The sequence below is a fragment of the Phacochoerus africanus genome, chromosome 8 (assembly GCF_016906955.1).
Source record: "Phacochoerus africanus isolate WHEZ1 chromosome 8, ROS_Pafr_v1, whole genome shotgun sequence".
NCBI classification, from domain to species: Eukaryota; Metazoa; Chordata; class Mammalia; order Artiodactyla; family Suidae; genus Phacochoerus; species Phacochoerus africanus.
Window position 1 is genome coordinate 77187824 of NC_062551.1, and position 20468 is coordinate 77208291.

Below are 20468 nucleotides of genomic sequence, written 5' to 3' on the forward strand. Positions count from 1 at the left end.
TATAGGTCTGGGGCTGAAGCACCTGTGAGCGGAGGTCTAGTGAAGCAGCCGCTTCCCGAGAGCTGGGATTACCTGACGGCAGCCAGGTGGCAGTCATAGTGCACGATGTTGAAGTGGGATACAGTGCTGTAGCCCTGCTGTTTCCGGGGCTTATTCTCCATCTCTTCCAAGGCCACCCGCTTGGTGAAGGTGTAAATGCCCAGGACCTTGGTGGGCTGCAAAGATAGCACAGAGAGGAGGGGAGGTGAGGAGAGACTCCAAGGCGGGCTTCGGAAGGAGGTGAAGCAGAGCAGGGGGGACCCAAGTGTCTGCGTTCCAGGAGGTGGGTGACAGTGAGCCCCAAAGTCTCGTGGTTAAGCACCTGTCTGGACACAGTCCCAGTGAAATAAGAAGTGTGGGGAGCAGCCGAGATGAAGTGGACGCCATGTAGGCAGAAGGGCAGAAATGTGTGCCTGAACTGTCCTTTTCTTTTTGCTTCATTTATCTGACAACAAAGACCAGAGTGCCTCCTCAGAAAGTCACTTGCTTTTCAAAACTGACCAGAGAGCTCCAAGGAGCCTGTGTCACAGCAGGACTTTGAGGGCTTGTGGCCTGGGCACTGGCCCTTCAATAGGCTTGGGTGCTAAGTAGTACATTCAAGCTGGAGAGGAAGAGGGATGCCTTTGGGGCCTTTAGGGGGCGCACTGGCCACTGGCTATTCTGTTCCTTTGGGTGTCAGTCTAGTTTGCTGGGGCCTAGAGAGTTAAGTAAGGCCCTGGCCTTCTCCCCAGGGATCCCAAATGCAAGCGGTGTGGTGGGCTGTGCAAAGCCCCAGGTCTGAGGGCACAAAGGCCTGGCCTAGGACTCTGGCTCTGCAATGTGAACCTGTTCGGTCATCTATAAATTAGGGCTTCTTACAGGTTTAAAAATAGAATTACCCAGCTTACATCAAGCCTCTGGGCACAGGGCCTAGCGTGCAGAAGGAACCCAGTGAGTGGCAGGTGTTAAGGATGAGGATGAAGATAGTGTTCAGATCAGTGTGCCTTCCTGCCTTCAAAGAGGACCAGCCGGCCCTAAAATACGAGCCCTGACTGTGGCCTAAGGACACAAAGGCTGCAGGAGAGGGAGGCCACCAGAGCAAGGGCCCAGGTTGGGCCCACAGGCCCAGGAGCCGTACCTGGAACTTGTACCCCTCCCTGCAGATGCAGCACGTGAGGCCTGGCTCCTCAATCAGCTCCTCCATCTGCTTTAGGAGCGCCGTCTTGGTCACGACCTGGCCCTTTTCGTTGGTCTGTAGGGGAACCCCAGGAGGCATGTCAGATGGGAGTCTCCCCCGTGCCCCCGGCAGGGACACACAGGCACAGGGCTGACTGTCACATACACTGGAAGGACTGCTGCTCTGAAAGGCAGTCTCTTTAGTTGGCGCCTAATGAGGGTGAAGACCCAGATTCTCCTGCTATTCTCTTCCTAAGGAACCACTGAAGCAGAGGAAACCATCCAGCTGGAACCCTGGCAAGCTGCCACTTGCCACCAAAAAAGCACCCTTTCTTTGTGCCAGCAGCACCAAGTCTCAGCTGCCAGGGGCTGTTGCAGTGTGATTCATTTACTGTTCCCATGGGAGTTTTAAAACTGCTGACACTCAAGTTTGCTCCTCTGGAGAAGGCTCTCGCAGGACTTCTGCTCCCTCCAAGGTGGGCCTGTGCAAAGAGCAGAGCCCTTCACGTCAAACAGACCCAGGTTCAAACCCCTGTCAGCCGCTTATTAGTTGTATGCCTTGGCCTATTTATTTTGCCCCTCAGCCTCAGTTAGTTCTTCTGAAGAATGGGCACAGGGGCTTAAATAAAATCTTACAAGTAAAGTGCCTAAGCACAGTGTCTGGCAGACAGTAAATCCTTGATAAGCAACAGTTATTAGCGCTTTTACTGTTTTTGTGAACTTGTTAAGTCATTTAACCTAAATCTCATCTGCACAGCAAAACAGTGACATCTCTAGGGCTTGTAGGGAAGACGAAAGAAAGTGAGAAATCTAGCAGGTACCCAGCACACCGACTCCGCCTGCCTCCCAACCCTGTCCAGCCTTCACCTTCACCATCCCCAACCCCAGCTCTGTCCCAAAGCACAAGAAACTGTGCCACAGCCACCTCCTTTTCAGGAGGTTGAGCAAGAACGCGGGGACCAACGTGTGGCTTTACCGTCATGCCCAGGGTGCCCAGAGCCTTCTGCCTCATGGCCATGGCCATGCGCTTCTTCTCGGCCCGGGTCTCCCTGCGGGCCGCGTCAATCTTCTTGTTCACGTCAGGGTGCTCCCGCAGTGCCTCCAGCAGGTTCTCTGCCAGGGTCCCAATGCCCTCATCGCTGGACACCTGCTCCAGCTTATGCAGGTTTGTGATGGAGTCAGTTCCAATCAGAACCTGCCGAGAAGGGACCCGAGAGATGAAGGCCTCCAATTATGTAGCCATGTGTTCTTCTCAGGAGCTTAAAGGCTTAAAAAAAATAAGCAGTGTGCACAATCTCATGCCATCTGCTTGCTTTCAATCAGATCCTTTGATTTTACACTTGGAGAGATTTGGACAAATGGAGGATTAGGTTCTGCCCTTGACTTCTGACCAGTCACCATACTCTTTCGTCTCAATATCTCCATCTATAAAATGGGGGCAGGAGTTCCCATCGTGGTGCAGTGGTTAACGAATCTGACTAGGAACCATGAGGTTGCGGGTTTGGTCCCTGGCCTCAGTGGGTTAAGGATCCGGCATTGCCGTGAGCTGTGGTGTAGGTCGCAGACGTGGCTTGGATCCCGCGTTGCTGTGGCCCTGGTGTAGGCCGGTGGCTATAGCTCCAATCCAAACCCTAGCCTGGGAACCTCCATATGCTGTGGAAGTGGCCCTAGAAAAGGCAAAAAGACACACACACACACACACACACACACACACACACACAAAATGGGGGCAGTGCCAGGGATGCTGTGATCATTAAATCAGATAACATATATAAAGCACCCAGCACAAAGAGAAAGGGGTTCAGATAGGACTCCCTGGAGAAGTAGCACCCGATGAGGTCTCAGTGTGAACTCAGCAACTACACCAAGGAGGGCAGGCCTGTGACATTCGTGGGGACTGTGCTAAGTTCTTAGTGGCCATCTGGGCCCCACCACTCAGTACCACTGGAGTTTTTTTCAACCTGGGGACTCTGGAGGTACACCACTACGTGGGAGTGGGATTAAGAAAAAACTTAACAACAACAACAACAAAAAAGAGATGTACACAAAAAACCGTGTACGTAAAAATGTTGGCAGCTGCTATACTATAGCAGCCCAACATCAGCGGGGTGGGAGAGCATCACAACACTAAAGGCAGGTGTGTGGTCTGAAAAAGCTCTCTGGGTGAGCTCTCTGAGAAACCTGCACCGCCCCATCACGAGTGATTTCAGGATAATTCCTACACATTGACAACCAGAGGAAAACAACAAACCTACTTTCAATCTGAAAGCTCAGCACTCAACCCAGGTCACTCGCTAGCTCCTGAGTCTATTTCCACAGCAGGTACGCTTCCAGTTTGTAGCTCAGCAAAATGACAGGTTATCTCATGCCCATGCTCCCAACGCTGAACTCATAGTTCAGCTGCCTGCTGAACGCCCCACAGGTTCCCCCAGACTCACACTCCAGTGTTCACTGAGCACATGTGTGCACACATGCAGCTCCCAGCCTCCTGAAGTGTGCACTCTAGTTAGGAGGACAAACCACACACTGAGACCCCAACTCCACGGACTCCCTTGCACCTCACCCCCAAACTTCCTCGTTCCCACCCCTTTCAAAGGCACCAGCCACGGCCCTGTCACTCCATCCAGACGCTGAGCAGTGCTCTTGACTCATCCAGCTTCTTCACCCCCCATGTGCAATCAACTCCAAGTCCCACTCACCCCACCTCCCAGATCCCTGTCGAGGCCACTCACCAGAGTCCAGCTGCCAGGGCCTCTCCCCTGGATTATGACAAAAGCCTGCCAGCTGTTCCTCCTGCCTCTGCTCTCACCTCTCCAGTTCACCCTCCAGAGCATGGGCAGGGGCGCTACCCTCAGGAGAAAACCCACATCCTCTCCTTGGAGAAGGTGATGTGGCCCCTCGCCTGCATCTCCAGTGCCATTTCTGGCCATGCCTCACCTCCGACGCAACTGTGTTCATTTCCGGAAATTCTTTCGGCTCTCTTGCCTCCAAGCCTTTGCAGGTGCTATATTCTCCTCTTAAAATATGACCTCTTCCCTGTGACCCTGCCACACGGCACTTACCCCCTGCTCTGCCATCACTATGTACTTGGCTCTATCCGCCACCAGGCAGTAAGCTCCCAGCGGGCACAGACCATGACTGGCTCGCTTGCCAACCCTGCCTCAGCCTAGCCCACAGCACGGGGAGCAACAGCCACTATGTAAGTAGGTGTTGAGAGAGAAGGGAAAGGTCAGAAGTACGGAAGCCAAGTATCTCACTAGGTAAAGCCTTACTTTTGAAAAAGAATTCCATTTGGTAACTAAGAACAAGCCTGGCATCTGCTGACCTGAGTTCTCAGCTCAAGGTGTTGCCAGTGACCAAATCACAATTGTGCCCCTTGATTTATCCACATTCAGAACAAAGATGTTGCAAGGAAGTAAGTGAAAAATCTTATGCAGGAAGAATTATCCCCCAAAATGTACTAATGATGACTCTCTCTGCTGAACTAACAAAAGCTGAGGACAACAGTTATTCGAGCGAGCTGTATGGCAGAATCTTTATTATAGCCAATGAACCACATTTTTGCAATGAGTTATCAGAGAAGATTACTAGATGAGAATGGGGGACTATATTTAGAATTGGCACTCTAAACAAACAAAAAATGCCGCTCTGAGGACTCTCAAAACTCAACATTAAACAAACATATACTGCTACTAGAGAACGGGAAAAAACTATGGACCTACACCTCACCGAAGAAGACAGGCAGGCAGACAAAGCTCATGAAAAGACGCGCAGCGTCGTCAGCCATTAGAGGAACACGACTGACACCAGGAGACACCACTCTACATCCACCGGCCTGGCGAAACAAACAAGAGAGACACCACCCACCGACTGCTGGCCAGCGTGCAGATGAAGTGGATCCCTCCCACACTGCTGCTGGGAATGTCACCCTGAAGACTTCTGGCAGCTTCTTCTAAGACAAAATAGCTCTCAGTGACTACACACGCCAGTAACTACAGTCTTGGGCATTTATTCCAGAGAAATGAAAACTTATTCAAACACAGAAACCTGCACATGAACATTCATAGCAGCTTTACAGCATAACAGCCTCAAACTGGCAACAACCCAGATGCTCTTTAATGGGTGATGGTTAAACAGGCGGGGGTGCAGCCCTACCGCGGACACAGCCCAGCAATAAGAAGGTACAAACTGCTGATACGGACAACAACCGGGATAAACCGCCAAAAACTTATGCTTACTCACTTACGAGTGAAAAAAACACCCAAACGTTACATGCTGCATGACTACTCCATTTAGTATATAACAATCTTGATGTGACAGAATTACAGGCAGGGACAGCAGATCAGTGGTGCCAGGGGTAAGTGGTGAGGGGCGGGGGGTGGGGTGGGGTGGACGTGGCTATAAAAGGACAACAGGAGGCATCCCCGTGTGAGGAAATCACCCTGAGTCTAGACTGCATCCTTGTCAGTCTCCTGGCTCTGATAATCCCCTATCATTCTACAAGATGTTACCACTGAGAGAAACTAAGGAATGTGTCCATACAATGTCTTTGTATTATTTCTTAGCAACTACATGTGAATCACAACTATCTCAAAATAAAAAGTTTAACTAAATAAACAAATCCAATATACCACATTAACAAAAGTTAAAAACCAATCGTCTCGGTGCAGAAAAAGCATTTGACAAAACTCAACATCCATTTATAATAAAAACTTATCAAAGTGGGTGTAGACAGAACATATCTCAACATAATAAAAGCCACTTATGACAGACCCACAGCCAATACAATACACAACAGAGAAAAGCTAAAAGTCTTCCCACCAAAACCTGGAACAAGGAGTTTCCGTCGTGGCTCAGGGGTTAACGAATCCGACTAGGAACCATGAGGTTGTGGGTTCAATCCCTGGCCTTGCTCAGTGGGTTAAGGATCCGGCGTTGCCGTGAGCTGTGGTGTAGGCTGCAGACGCGGCTGGGATCCTGCGTTGCTGTGGCTCTGGTGTAGGCCGGTGGCTATAGCTCCGATTCGACTCCTAGCCTGGGAACTTCCATATGCCGCGGGAGCAGCCTAAGAAATGTCAAAAAGACAAAAAAAATAAAAAATAATAAAATCTGGAACAAGGCAAGGATACCCACTCTCATCACTTTTATTATTGAAGGTCCTAGCCACAGCAATCACAAAAAAAAGGAAGGAAGGAAGAGAGAGAGAGAGAGAGAGGGAGAGGGAAAGACAGATAGAAAGAAAGAAAGAAGGAAGGAAGGAAGGAAGGAGGGAAGGAAGGAAAGAAAGAAAAGGTTTCCAAATTGGAAGAGGTAAAATTGTCAGCTCTATGCAGATGACATGCTACTTACTATATGTAGAAAACCCTAAAGACACCACATAAAAATTATTTGATCTGATCAACAAATTCAGCAAAGTAGCAGGATACAAGATTAACATTCAGAAATCATTTGCATTTCTATATTACTAACAAGAATATATTAGAAAAGGAATATAAGAAAATACCTTTTAAAATCACATTTAAAAAAAAGAAAGAAAAAAGAAAACCTAGGAATAAACCTGACCAAGGAAGTGAAAGACTTACATGCTGAGAACTATAAAACATTAAAACATTAATTTCCTAAATTAAAGAGGATTCAAAGAAATGGAAAGATAGCCCATGCTCCTGGATTGGAAGAATTAATATTATTAAAATGGTCACACTACCCAAGGCAATCTACAGATTTAATGTGATCCCTATCAAATTACCCATGATATTTTCCCCCAGAACTAAAACAAATAATCCAAAAATCATACGGAACCATAAAAGCAATCCTGAGGGGAAAAAAAAAAAACAAAGCAGGAGGCATAACTCTCCCAGACTTCAGACAATATTAGAAAGCTACAGTAATCAAGACAGTGTGGTACTGGTACAAAACCAGACATAAAACCAGAAATAAACACAGACACCTACAGTCAATTAATCTTCAACAAAAGAGACAAGAATATAAAATGCAAAAAAGTTTCTTTGGCAAGTGATGCTGGGGAAAACAGACAGCTGCATGTAAATCAATGAAACTAAAACACACCCTCACATCATGCACAAAAAGAAACTCAAAATGGTTTCAAAACTTAAATATAAGACATGATACCATAAAACTCTTAGAAGAGAACACAGGCAAAACATTCTCTGACATAAACCATACAAATGTTTTCTTAGGTCAGTCACCCAAGGCAATAAAAATAAAAACAAAAATAAACAAATGGGACCTAAACAAACTTACAAGCTTTTTTACAGCAAAGGAAACCATTAAAAAAAAAGAAAGAAGAAAGAAAAAGACAACCTACAGAATGGGAGAAAATAGTTGCAAATGATGCAACCAACAAGGGCCTAATCTCCAAAATATACAAACAAGGAATATAACTCAACAGCAAAAAAACAAACAAACAAAAACAAACAAACAAACAAACACCCAAAAAACAAAAAACAAAAACCTAATCAAAAAATAGGCAGAAGACTTAATAGATATCTCTCCAAAGAAGGCATAAGGCTGGGCGGTAGGCACATGAAAAAGTGCTCAGCATCACTAATTATTACAGAAATGTAAATCAAAACTACAATGAGGTACCACCTCGCACCAGTGAGAATGGCTATCATTTATAAGACTACAAACATCAAATGCTGGAGAGGGTGACTCTTTCATGGAGAAAAGGGAACACCCCTACACTGTTGATAGGAATGTAAACTAAGATAACCACTACGGAAAACAGTATGGAGGTTCCTCAGAAAATTAAAAATAGAACTATTATACTATTTAGCAATTCCACCCCTGGGCATACGTCTGGATAAAACTATATAATTCAGGAAGATACATGCACCACTCTCTTCATAGCAGCACTATTTACAATAGCCAAGACATGGAAACATCTTAAATATCCATTGACAGAAGAACAGATTCAGAAGATGTGGTACATATATATAATAGAATATTATTCAGCCATCAAAAAGAACCAAATAATGCCATTTGCAGCAACATGGATGCAACTAGAAATTATCATACTAAGTGAAGTAAGTCAAAAAGAGAAAGACAAATACCAAGTGATGACACTTAGATGTGGAATCTAAAATATGCCACAAATGAACCTATCTACAAAACAGAAACAGACTCACAGCCATGGAGAACAGACTTGTCATTGCCGAGGGAGTAGGATGGACTGGGAGTTTGGGGTTAGTAGATGCAAACTACTACATTTAGAATGGATAAGCAATGAGGTCCTACTGTATAGCATGGGGAACTACATCCAGTCTCTTGTGATAGAACATGATGGGAGGTAATATGAGAAAAAAGAATATATGTGTGTGTATATATATGCATGTGTTTGTGTATACATATATATATGTGTGTATATGTATGGCTGGGTCACTTTGCTGTACAGCAGGAATTGGCACAGTGTAAATCAACTATACTTTAATAAACTTCCTTGTGGCTTAAAAATAATAATAATAATAATAATAATAATAATAATAATAATAAAAAACAAGGTCCTACTGTATAGCACAAGGAACTATATCCGATCTTAGGATGGACCATGAATGGAAGATAATATAAGAAAAGGAATGTGTGTACACACACACACACACACACACACACACACACATATACACACATGACCGGGTCACTTTGCTGTACAGCAGAAATTAGCACAACACTGTAAATCAACTACACTTTAATTTAAAAAAAAATGTAAACAGAAAGAAAAAAAAAAATCCAGCCTGGCCAGCTGTCTGGGCAAATTAGGGTTTGTGAGGGTAACAGACACTGCAGCCCACTGAGCACCAGGAATGAGCAGCACAGGGGATAGGGTGGGCCTCCCTGAGGGCCAAGTCTTCCGCTGCCTGAGGCAGAACAAAAAATGGCAATGATGGTTTAACACACATCCCAGGGACTGTGATGTGTGTTAAGAAATCAAAACTGTTTTGCCCTCTGGCCAGCCACACCCTCATCCCTGTGGCTCAGCTGGGCTGTGAGGTCTTGAAGCCCCACAAGAGAATGAGCTGAATGAGGAAATCACAAATGAAACTTAATCCTCTCCGCACATAGAGAGATGAGCCAGAGGACTTCTGAGTCCTTCTGCTCCAGGAGCCTTGCATACTAGGGCAATTCACGGGTCAAGGCTAATCACGGTGGGTGTCTTCACTCGTGGGAGATGAGAAGAGAGTGTGTGGCTCCCTCACACCATGTGTCCTGCTCCAGAACAAGGCCCACACGCATGCTGGTTACTCACCTGGGTGGCAGGGTGCTGGATGGCCAGCCCCCGAAGAAGCCTCAAGATAAATGGCAGGGCTGGGCGAGACAAAAACTTTTTCCAGATGTCAGCATCCAAGCTGTGAAGCAAAGAAAGAAAGGCTTATGAGCAGGCCAGAGAAGCAAAGGCCATCAGAAACCAGCTGTTTAGGTGTTCCTGGCTGGTTCAGTTTGTGACCTTACCAAGCAGACTATCAAGACTCACAAAGGACCAACCGCCAGCTCCAGTGAGAAACTAGACAGAAATTAAGCACTCTAAACAGAAAGCAACAAATGGCCAGTCTTTCCTATAGGCCCCAAGGACTCTGCACTGGCTGCGTGGTCGGTCACTTTGACAGTTTCCAGAAGCAAGAAGACCCCAAGGAAGACAAAGTGATGCCAAGATGATAAGAAGAAAAGGAATGAGGAAGAGGGGAAGGAAAGCAGTCCTGACAGAGGTGCTACTCACTTCTTGGCACTGGGGATGTGCTTCTTCATATAGTCAAGTGCACTCTGGGTGATTCCCTTCTGGAGAATCAGGTCCTTCAGCTGATGCCCGTTGCTGTTGTTCTTGATGCCGGCTGCTATCTTACAGAAGCAGTCCAGGAAGACTTTATCGTCGCCACTGTGGTCTTCATCATACCTGGGAGGAAAGAGCAAAGCGTCTGAGAGCGTGAAAGGAGCAACGAAAGGTGATCATGTCATCCTCCAGGACAGTCCTCAACTCCTGAGCATAAAGACCCGTCTGACCTGGCTCCTGCCACAGTCCCCAACTCCCATCACTCTCCTGCATTTTCGGGTTTTGCACAGGTGACTCCCTCCATCTTGTCACATCCCCTTTCCTACGTCACCAACCACTTCGCCTTCTCTGCTTCACCAACTGCTTCTTTAAGACAATATATTTTAACTAAAGGCCAGACTGGCACACAGAAATCTAACAGAAACTCAGGTGATTCTTCCTTGGTCTCAGAGAACTAGTTTAGGGTGTGCCTGGGGACTTTCGCTTAACTGTCTGAAACCCAAGCAACATACTTATCGAAGCTGCAGTATGGTTTGAACCGCTCCACCAAGATCTGCATCTTCTCCACCTCGCCAAAGGAAAGGTAGGGGATGATGCGAAGCAGGCCCTGGAGCACGCTAGGGTTCGAGCGAACAAAGGTGCTGTTGATCTGGTCCAAGAGCATCACGAGTTGATCTTTGTCCCCTGTCAGGAGGAGGTTACCCTGCAGTTAAGACAGAGGGTGGAAAGACCATTAATAAGGCTGGGACTTTGGCTGCAGCCAACATCTGGCCCTGAAAGGTCACCCACTTCTATCAGAGCCATCCGAAGGAGCTCTGGAAGAACAGTGTCTCTGCACTACCGGGGGCATAATGCAGTGTGAGTTACACCTCACACATCAGTCTCTGCAGTGGCTCCGTTAACAGTCTCAGGTGGTCAAAATATTCCAATGCCATCTCCCCGTCCCCCAAGAGGAGGAGGCCAGCAAATACCCATTTGGTCACATCTCTAGCCTGAACATTAGCACCAGTAAGGTCCAAAGAACCCATGGGTGTGCTAAATGGAGAGAAACAGAACCGGGAACTGGAGACCTGGGTTCTAGGCCTCCAACTATACAGGAACCAACTAAATGACATGGGACGGCACACTTCATTCCCTGGGCTTGGAGTTTGCTCAACTGAGAGATGAGGGGTTGAGCTAAGGCTGGAACAGCCAGGATTCCATGAATAAGCAGCTTCTGAGTGACAGAATATCCTCGGAAGCTTTGTTTCCTCAGGTTTCAGGCTTTAATGCAATGATGTCACCATTAGTTGAGCCCTGCCATTCCTGTGAGCTGAGCAGGTTCAATCATTCTTGGTTGACATAGCGTGACGCAAAGGAGCCAGTGACTGGCAATGAGACAGTGTCGGAAGATGAAGAGACCGGGCCCCACTCACCTTGTCCTCACTCAAGGGCTCAGCGTTGGACTCATCCAGAATGATCTCCATAATGCTGAGCACCTGCTCGGCCACAGCTGCACCACCACTGTCCTTGCTTTCCTGCTCAGCTACCAGGGCCTGCAGGAGAAAGAGGCCCAGTCACTCTGGGGATAAGGCCACAACCACCCACTGCACTGGGGATCTGCTCCTTAAGGATGCCCTTCATGCCCTCCTTCCCAGAGACTGTGCATGCCAGTGCACGTGTGGAGGGAGACAGCACGCGGCCAGGTATTTATTTCTTGTTTTGTTTCGCTTTGTTTTATGCCTTGCCCATGGTATGTGGAAGTTCCCGGGCCAGTGATCAAACCCATGCCACAGCAGTGACCTGAGCTGCTTCACTGACAACACCCAGATCCTTAACCCACTGAGCCACAAGGGAACTCCAGCATGTGCGTTTCTGAGGACAGTGAAAACATGACATTTCAGGTTTCTTTCTGGTTGCTAAGAGAAGTGGCACTACTTCTCCATCAGTGTGAAGTCTGGACTGCTGTAGGGACTAACTCCCTCTTGCCTCTGATCTGAATTCGGGAAAGAAACCAGGAAGCTCTCAGATGTCACGGTAGTAGCACGGGGGAGCCAGCAGGAGGATAAAGGTGTGAATAATTCGAGCCTCTGTGCCCACCCGTTATACAGATGAAGGGCTGGAAAAGGCCACGAATCCGTATCATCTGAGCCCAGGAGTGAGATGTCCTTCCCCCACCTGGGACTCCCCCCCCCAACCGAGGCCCAGGCTTTGTCTTTGTAGCCCACACGCTCTACCAGGTTGAGAGTCCCCAGCATGACGTTCAAAGTGTTCATTTCCAGCTTGACCAGCTGCTGCCGATTGACTTTCACCTTCACGCAGTAACTGAACAATTTCAGCAGCACCTGACAAGAAAAGCCCGTCAAAACCCAGGAGACCATCTGAGAGTGAAGATGTGGGGACAGGTGGGACAGGGAGGGCCTGGGGGGCATGTACAATCAGCAGATGCTCCTCCTGAAACAGAGGATAGCAACGCTTCCTTAAGAAGACATGATCAGGAGGCTGGGCTCTCCCAGTGGGCTGGCATTTAAATAGCAATGTTCTCCAGTAATAGCTCCCAGGGGCCAGGTCTATCTCTACCACCTCTAAAACTATGGCATTGACCACAGTTTCGAGTCGAACAGGTGATGCTCTGTTGTCCTGGGGGAAATGCCAGTACTCAAACTCTAAACTAATAGTGAACAGAAAGATCCCAAGCTCAAGGCCTGGGGGAGCTCAGAACCATGTAGGTCATTTAAGACACGGGTATCATAATACATGTTCTCAAATCCCCTGGAGGTGAAAATAGTAGTGTGATATGAGTGGTGCCTTTAGAATCCTTTACGCCTTACTAATGAGATAACTGGATGAATACTCAAAATCCTACAAGAAATGAAAGAGTTACAAAATCCACTTACAAAGCAATAATAGTAATAACTGACACAGGCACAGTTTGTTTTGGGAAAGACACCTTGACATTGATAACTAGGTAACTAGAAAATACAGCAGAAGGCTTGCTATCACACTGGTTTTCTGGGAGCAGTGGGCCAGGAAGAGGGGAGCTGGGGGAGAAGCCTCAAGCGCAGAGGGTCAAGGAAGCCACCAGGTCCTTCCCTGGCTTGCACTGGTCAGTGGCACCATGCTGCCCTCTAGGGTTACACAGCAGTAGCCACAAGCTTCCGCCCACAGGGGCCTCTCCCCAAGCAGAGGGCTGGTCCCATCTGGCTGCCTCCAACTCACCGTTAGAAGGTGGCGGCCCTGCTTGAAATCTTTGATCCCTGCCAGCCTGTTCAGCATGCATTCGAGGCCCCCGCACTGGGCCATCACACCCGCCATCTTATACACTTCTTCTTCGTCTTCTTCTTCGTCTGGAGGAAAAGGAAAGCCAAGCAGAGACGGAGGGAGCTGGGGATAGGAATGAAGCACAGCTCCTTCCAGGCTGACAGCTGCACCCCTCCTCCACATTCCCGATAAAGAAGGCAGCCAACCAAACAGGTCAGCACTGGATATTCAACTGCACCGTCCCACTCTTAGCTTTTTTTCAGATTCAGGTCAGTTCAAATTATTTCCTCAAATGTAAGTGCTACAACCAATGGGAAAAAAAGAAAAACCCTAAATAAAATAAACCTGAACTCAAGTTTGTTGCTAATTGCATTTCCCCTCAAATTTCCCACCCCGTAACCTCAGAGGTATCTGAATGAGGCCAGAGAGAACCATATTTCTCCTCGGAGAAGTCATCTCCCCTCAATTCTGAACAGAACTACAAGAGAGTATTTGCCCCAGACCACCTCTGCATCCCAGGACGTGAACTGCTCGTTGGTCCCAAACCTCAAATCCAACGTGCGGCAGCGTCTGTGAAAAGGGCCATACCTGTGGTGGAGTCCAGGGACTCGATAAACTCCTCGGTGGCATCACCCAGCAGCCCCCGCATTCGATAAACAATCCTCATGGGCTCTCCCTAAGCAGAGACAGTTGGAGAAATACACTTGTAAATAGCCCCAGAAAATGCCAAGGACTCGACACCTGGTCTTGCTTAATGCTTCAGCAGTGTGGACAACTTCTATTTCTCTACAGAGTCTCAACCACAAAATCTAGAATCCAAATGCACTACAATTCACTTAGGGAGAGAAAGCTTATTTTATTTAGGATCTACTACAGGCCAGAAATCGTGTGAAGCATTTAATAGGCACCACCTCATTTAATTTCATTAAAACTATGTAACAGCTGTAACAACTATTATTTATCGTTTTACTCTGCACCAAGCTCTCTGCCAACTGGGTACCTTATATTATCCTTTTACAAAAAGGAAGCATCTTGCTCAAAGTTATCCAAGGATACACCCAGTTCTGTTTCCAAGACTGCCTCCTTCAGGAGTATAAAGTCTAATCAACAGGGACCCCTACTCAAAGAATCAGGATGAGGGGACTCAATTAGATCAAAAGGCTTTGATTCAAGTCTCAGAATTCCAAAGCAAGAAAAGAGACTACACCAGTCTTTGCCCTGAGAGATCCTGGGGTCTTCAGATAACCATGCAGCAAGGACTCATCCAAGTTTCCTCAAACTAAAACCTACAATCTGATAGCATGCTCGGAAATAGGTCCTGTAAATCAGCTTACAGCAGCCATCCTAATCCGGAGGCTCAAGAACCTCACTACACACCAGGGTTGGACTCAGGCACTCTAGCATATACCATATTATCCTCACTCTGGAGCTGAGAAAAAGGGGGTTGCAGTCACAGTCTATGAACTTCAGTAGGAGAGCACTCGGCTTTAGGAGAGGACAGCCTGGAGGAAGAGATGCTGTTGGGCCAGGTGGCGGAGTGTCTCTAGCTGTGGAAGCCCAGTGGCAACGAGAGAGGGGACGGCCGCAGACCACGGACAGAGAGACACAGAAAAGAGCCCCTTGGCGGTAGCTGAAGAGATGGGAAATGGGGGTAATAAGGGATGGTGATAAGGCCCAGACACGGAGCTGCCACAAATTTGGCCTTGGCCAGAAGAACCCCTCGTAAATTAAGCACATTAACGTGAGGGACAAACGATCCCCAACTCCTTGCCTCAGAGTTTAATAAGGGAGACGCCCCTGTGCATTCTTTAGGCTCCAAACCACTGTTTACAAGGTGCCCACTGTGGCCTGGTCTTAATTTCTTATGTCAGTGACAAGCTAAAATGTCAGTGACAAGATGCAGTGGACGGAACAATCTTCTGTGTGTCCTCGACCCACAGTGCTATGTCTACCCAGCTGGCAGCAGACCAACAGTAAACAGGGACCGGGACTCCCAGCACCGCAGGAGGACAGAAAAGAGAGAAGCAAAAATAGTTAGCAAATCGAAAACCAAATCGTCCTAATAATAGTACATTACCCATTTAGTTTCTTAAACTCTACAGAAATATTTGACACCAAGTATAGAAAAGTTCGCTGTGCTTCACTGGTCCACTAGCTTGCTGTAATTCAATTACTCAGTTGACTCATTCACTAAAAATCTCCCCAACAGAGAGAAGAGAAGGGAGGGAAGGGAAGGAGAGAAAGGAGGAAGGAGGAGACAGGAGACCAGGAAGAGGAGAGAGACTGAGAAAAGAGGAGGTGGGAGGGAGAGGACATCTAAGACGACTGAGGCGGTCAAAAGCACCAGAGCGTATGCTTCCTTCACTTCTCTTTCCCTCCTCAAGAACTGCCTTTCATCTCAGTTCCCCAACTAGCAAAACAGAACCTATGCTCCTTGATGCAGCACTAGAAAACGTTCTGGAAAGTGAGCAAGACCACAGAAGCTGAGATCCACCTCAGTCGGGAGGTGCCCACACATAAAGGGTACAGGCCATCCCCACGCAGTGCCTGCTCAGACGCGGCCGTGCCGGGCTGCGCAGCCAGGAAACCCTCCTCGCCCGGAGCTCTTCCTCCTTCACCAGTCAGGTACTTCACCAGGTGGTCAGGGTGACGGGTTCTCTCTACACAAACGCCGACAGGGGAAGCGAGGCTCCTGCAGTGCTGCTGTGTGCTGGGCCAGCGATGGCGAACAAGGGCGCTTCCCAATTCAGGTCTGCAAGTCAAACCACACCCCCAAGCAGGAAAACCAGCACCTACCTCATTCGTGGTACACCAGACCTTCTTATAAACCTCGGCCACCGGAAGGTCCAAACTAATGATTTTATTGTTCACTAAAAGCTGAAGAGCAAAGAAGATACGGCTGTTATTCCAAATTGAGTAAGGTGAGTAAATTTCTTTCTTTTTCTTTTTCTTGCTTTTTAGGGCCACACCCACAGCAATATGGAGGGTCCCAGGCTAGGGATCGAATCAGAACTGCCAGTGTACACCACAGCCACAGCAACTCGGGATCCCAGCCACGTCTGCGACCTACACCACAGCTCACGGCAATGCTGGATCCTTAAGCCACTGAGCAAGGCCAGGGATGGAACCCGCAACCTCATGGATCCTAGTCAGGTTCGTTAACTGCTGAGCCATGAAGGGAACTCCAAGGCAAGTAAATTTCAAGACAAAAGGGCACTTAATAGCATAATCTGTGTCATGGACCTACCGACCCTCCCTCTCTGAAAAATGGACATGTATGCATAACACAGAATTCTGTGCACAACTTCAGGCGTTATAAACACTCTAAGCCCAAACCACGGATTCCAGGTTTAAAATGCCCTGCTGAGGACTCTCTCCTATCCTGAGTCCATTTCAGGCTCAGCACTATGCTTTCACTGGCTACAGCGTAACTCTAGGCGCTGGTATTGTCTGCCAGAAGGCGCCAGATTCAGGGCCAGAAATCTGCACAGGGGCCGAAGGCCAGTATTTAGGGAACGTCATTCACTTGGAATCACTGGCAAGCCTTTGACAGAGCAATAAGAACAAGAAAAGCCTGAGCCATGACAAGCACTAGCCACCAAGCCCTGCCTGACCACATGCCAGGCTCTGGGCAGGGCCCTTTACAGGTAATTACCCGGGACGCCAGGTGAGGGAGGCAGGTGGGGATCATTAGCCCCCATTTAGAGATGCCCAAGGTTAATCAGCTACTGAGGGAGAGGAACCTGGATGTGATCCCTGCCCACGCTCTGAACCATGGCAGTGGGGTCCTAGGCTTGTTACCTCCATCCCACTGTCATCCTCCAGAAGAGCCACCAAGTCACAGTCCTGGCAAATCTTGTTCTTGATGTCCCGCATGAGCGGCCCAATGCCTGGCTCATTGCTGCTATACGGGTTCCCAGGCATCCGGCCCTGTAAGAAGTCTTCTTGCTGGGGGTCCTTCTCCAGGGTCACGAAGAACTCAGTGACCTCATTCTCCTCCTAAAGGACAGAGAGGAGGAAGCAGCAGAAGGAATGGCATGAAGACCTGTGCAGAGGGATGGCAGAGGCCTCTGAGAGGTAGACCGTGCCACCCTGTGCCATGGACACTCTGAGGCAAACACACCCAACTCAGCCAGCTCCTTACGCACTTACAGATATAAAGGACAGGAAGCTCAGAGGTGATTCCAAAAATCCAAATGTACCTCAAACAACCTTAAATATCAACCATCCTCTCTGTTTCTGAAACTTAACAGTGGATTACAAAAGAAAGCCTAACAAAATAATCATGAGGAGTAACCCATGAAAGCTGTACTGCTGAAATGAGGAAAGAGGGGGTTTTCTCCTGCTCATCTCAGGCGATACTAACCAATCTGGGGCCACATGACTGTGTCACTGGTGACCCTCCAGTCAAGAAAAGGGTCTTCTCTATAACACAATATTCAGGCGTGCCCCACCGCCAAGATCTCTCATTGTTAATAGAGAATGCTGGTGTTTTCATGCTCCCTCAATGCCAGCAGGAGATCTCTGGATCATACCAGGCTTCCACACAGTTCACGCTAGGGAACGAACACACACACACACACACACACACACACACGCACGCACGCACGCACACGCACACACACGCACAAAATATGGGTGGGGAAAGAAGGAAGAAAGGGAACACTTCTTTGTGTTCTAGCTCCAAGTTGTCTTCTCCCCCGCCCCCCTCCTTTTTAGACCCACATATGGAAGTTCCCGGGCTAGAGGTCAAATCGAAGCTGCAGCTGCAGGCCTATCCACAGCCACACCTGCGACCTATGCCCCAGCTGGTGGCAATGCCAGATCCTTATTCCAATGAGCAAGCCCAGGGATCGAACACGCATCCTCATGGATACTAAGTCAGGTTCTTAACCCACTAAGTCAGTGGTGCTTCTTTCATAGCATACTGGACTGCTAAGCAATAGGACTTTGGCAAGGAGAGGTCAGACCTAGCTAGAAAAAAAGATTTTGATTTTGAATCTAAGAAATAAGACCAAGGAAGGTCTTCAGATTCCCCATCCTCAGGAACATGAAGATGACAAGGTTGCTTCTGCTTTATCAGTGGAGCTTCCAAAAACACTACGTGGGCCACAGCTGGGAAGATTACCATGACTGTAAAGAATCACCCAGAGGCTTCATGGCAGGATGGCTCATGCTGAGACCCAGAGACCCACGGGACGCACCACTGCTTATGCTTACAGGATAAATGATGCTGCAGAGCCTCTCAAAGATGAAGACGGGAGTGCGGTAGTCATCCAGATTGTAGCGCTTGGCTGTTTCAATGCACACGGCCATGAAGGCTTTGGTTTCCGACTCTGTACCTGCCAGAAATCAATGCGGCCAAGTCAGTTGGGAAAAAGGCTTCACACACAGACACTAAGACGAGACTTTAGCTGAAATTCCATGATGGACAGACAGATTCTCTCTGCCTAGGAAGTCTTTAAATATCCTACATGGCAATACCATTATTTCAATTGGAAACTTGAAGCTGACTGATTCTTACCCTCAGCCCATATCCCACTTGAAAGCCTTAACACCCAAGTCAACACGGAGCATCACAATTAACTGTGTACATGTCTTGCTCCCTGTCAGAATTATAACCTTGCATCTTCTTGCCCAAAATAGGTACTCAAAAATGTTAAATCATGATGCTAATTGCATTCCAGTCAAATCAAAAGGAAATTATCGTTTTCAATGTTAGGTAGATTGCCCTCTATAAGCCAAAGAAATTACTTCAAATCATACAAGCAAGTCAACACGCTCTTGAAAAGGGTCCAGTTGACAGTCACAAACCAGCTCAGCATGGCAGCTGAAGACGGCACCAGAAGGACATCTATGTCTGGCATCAGAACAGACTATGTTCCCTGACCTACTTCTACTCTTCCACTTAAAAACAATTTAAAATAGTGAATAAAAGGGTATCTGCCACGCTAGTAAAGAAAAACCACGGCTCCAAAATTAAGAAAAACCAGGGAGTTCCTGTCTCGGCACAGGGGAAATGAATCCGACTAGGAACCATGTGGTTGCGGGTTTAATCCCTGGCTTCACTCAGTGGGTTAAGAATCCGGTGTTGCCCTAAGCTGTGGTATAGGTTGCAGACAAGGGTCTGATCTGGTGTTGCTGCGGCTGTGTCGTAGGCCAGCAGCCAGCAGCAGTAACTCCGATTCGACCCCTAGCCTGGGAATCTCCGTATGCCATGGGTGCGGCCCTAAAAAGCAAAAAAAAAAAAAAAAGAAAGAAAGAAAGAAAGAAAAATCAGGAAGCCAGGGAGGTTAGCAAAGCACCGAGGCTAATTTTTCCCATGAGCTTTGGTTTCCATAACCTTCCAGGATTTGAGAACTGACTATAAAGCCCCAAATCTGCCAAGGTGGACAGTCTGTCAGGAACACCTTTCTATACACATGCATGTAATCTGGTACCCCAAAAGAACTATACCCTCGGTATAAGGGTTGACTAAAAATAACTGATCCTTTCCCCCAAGCAAATCAATGAAAGAAAATTATCTTCCCTTAAAAAAATGCAGCATTGAATGGGGGGCGGGGCGGGGGGAGGGAATCTCCTTTGAGAACTCATAACACGCTTCTTCCCCTCACAGGAACTTATGGCTCAAACTACCTATGAGGTCTTAAAAGTTCTAAGTTCAGAACTTTGTTACAGTGGTCCTGGAATGGCTGTGCCCTGAGATGCCTCAAAAAAGCAGTTATAAATCTTTTCTGGAAAATCCCATCTTTGACTTGGATCCTGCAGAATTTCTACAGATAAACAAACCCCCCAAAACGTGTGCTCATAGTGGGGGAAAAAAAAAATCATAAATGCAAAAAGATTTAAGGCACCATAAGCAAGAGCCAGAATAACAACAGAATTAGATCAATACATATTTCCAATTGTAGAATTATTAAATACAGCAATGTCTGCTATGCTGAAAGACTATAAAAGGGTATGAAATGTCAGTAAAAATGGCAAACTACAGCATCTGTATAGAACTACAAGAATTCAATGGGTAGATTAAACAGATAACAGAGCGTGAAGAAAGAAATTAATGAACTGAATGATACGGTATGGAATGGAAGAAATCACCCAACATGAGCATAAAGATACAATGAGATGGACACAGTGAAAGAGGGGGGAAGACATATGGATGAAGAGTGAGAGTGGAGTTCCACAAGGACATGCAGAGAGAAAGAGCAGAGGCAACTGAAGAGACAATGGCTGAGAGGCTTCCAGAACCAAT

General features: G+C 47.5%; 1 protein-coding gene across 1 annotated transcript in view; it reads right to left on the bottom strand.

The window, feature by feature from the left end:
• The window catches only part of UBR4 (ubiquitin protein ligase E3 component n-recognin 4), a 138010-nt gene that overhangs the window by 12865 nt on the left and 104677 nt on the right, over window positions 1-20468 (bottom strand). Inside the window, 13 exon segments of the mRNA XM_047792179.1 lie at window positions 73-215; window positions 1157-1270; window positions 2171-2389; window positions 9458-9557; window positions 9926-10099; window positions 10489-10679; window positions 11392-11511; window positions 12193-12300; window positions 13175-13302; window positions 13805-13892; window positions 16013-16093; window positions 17018-17215; window positions 18437-18558. Coding sequence (XP_047648135.1) covers window positions 73-215; window positions 1157-1270; window positions 2171-2389; window positions 9458-9557; window positions 9926-10099; window positions 10489-10679; window positions 11392-11511; window positions 12193-12300; window positions 13175-13302; window positions 13805-13892; window positions 16013-16093; window positions 17018-17215; window positions 18437-18558 — 1786 coding nt within the window.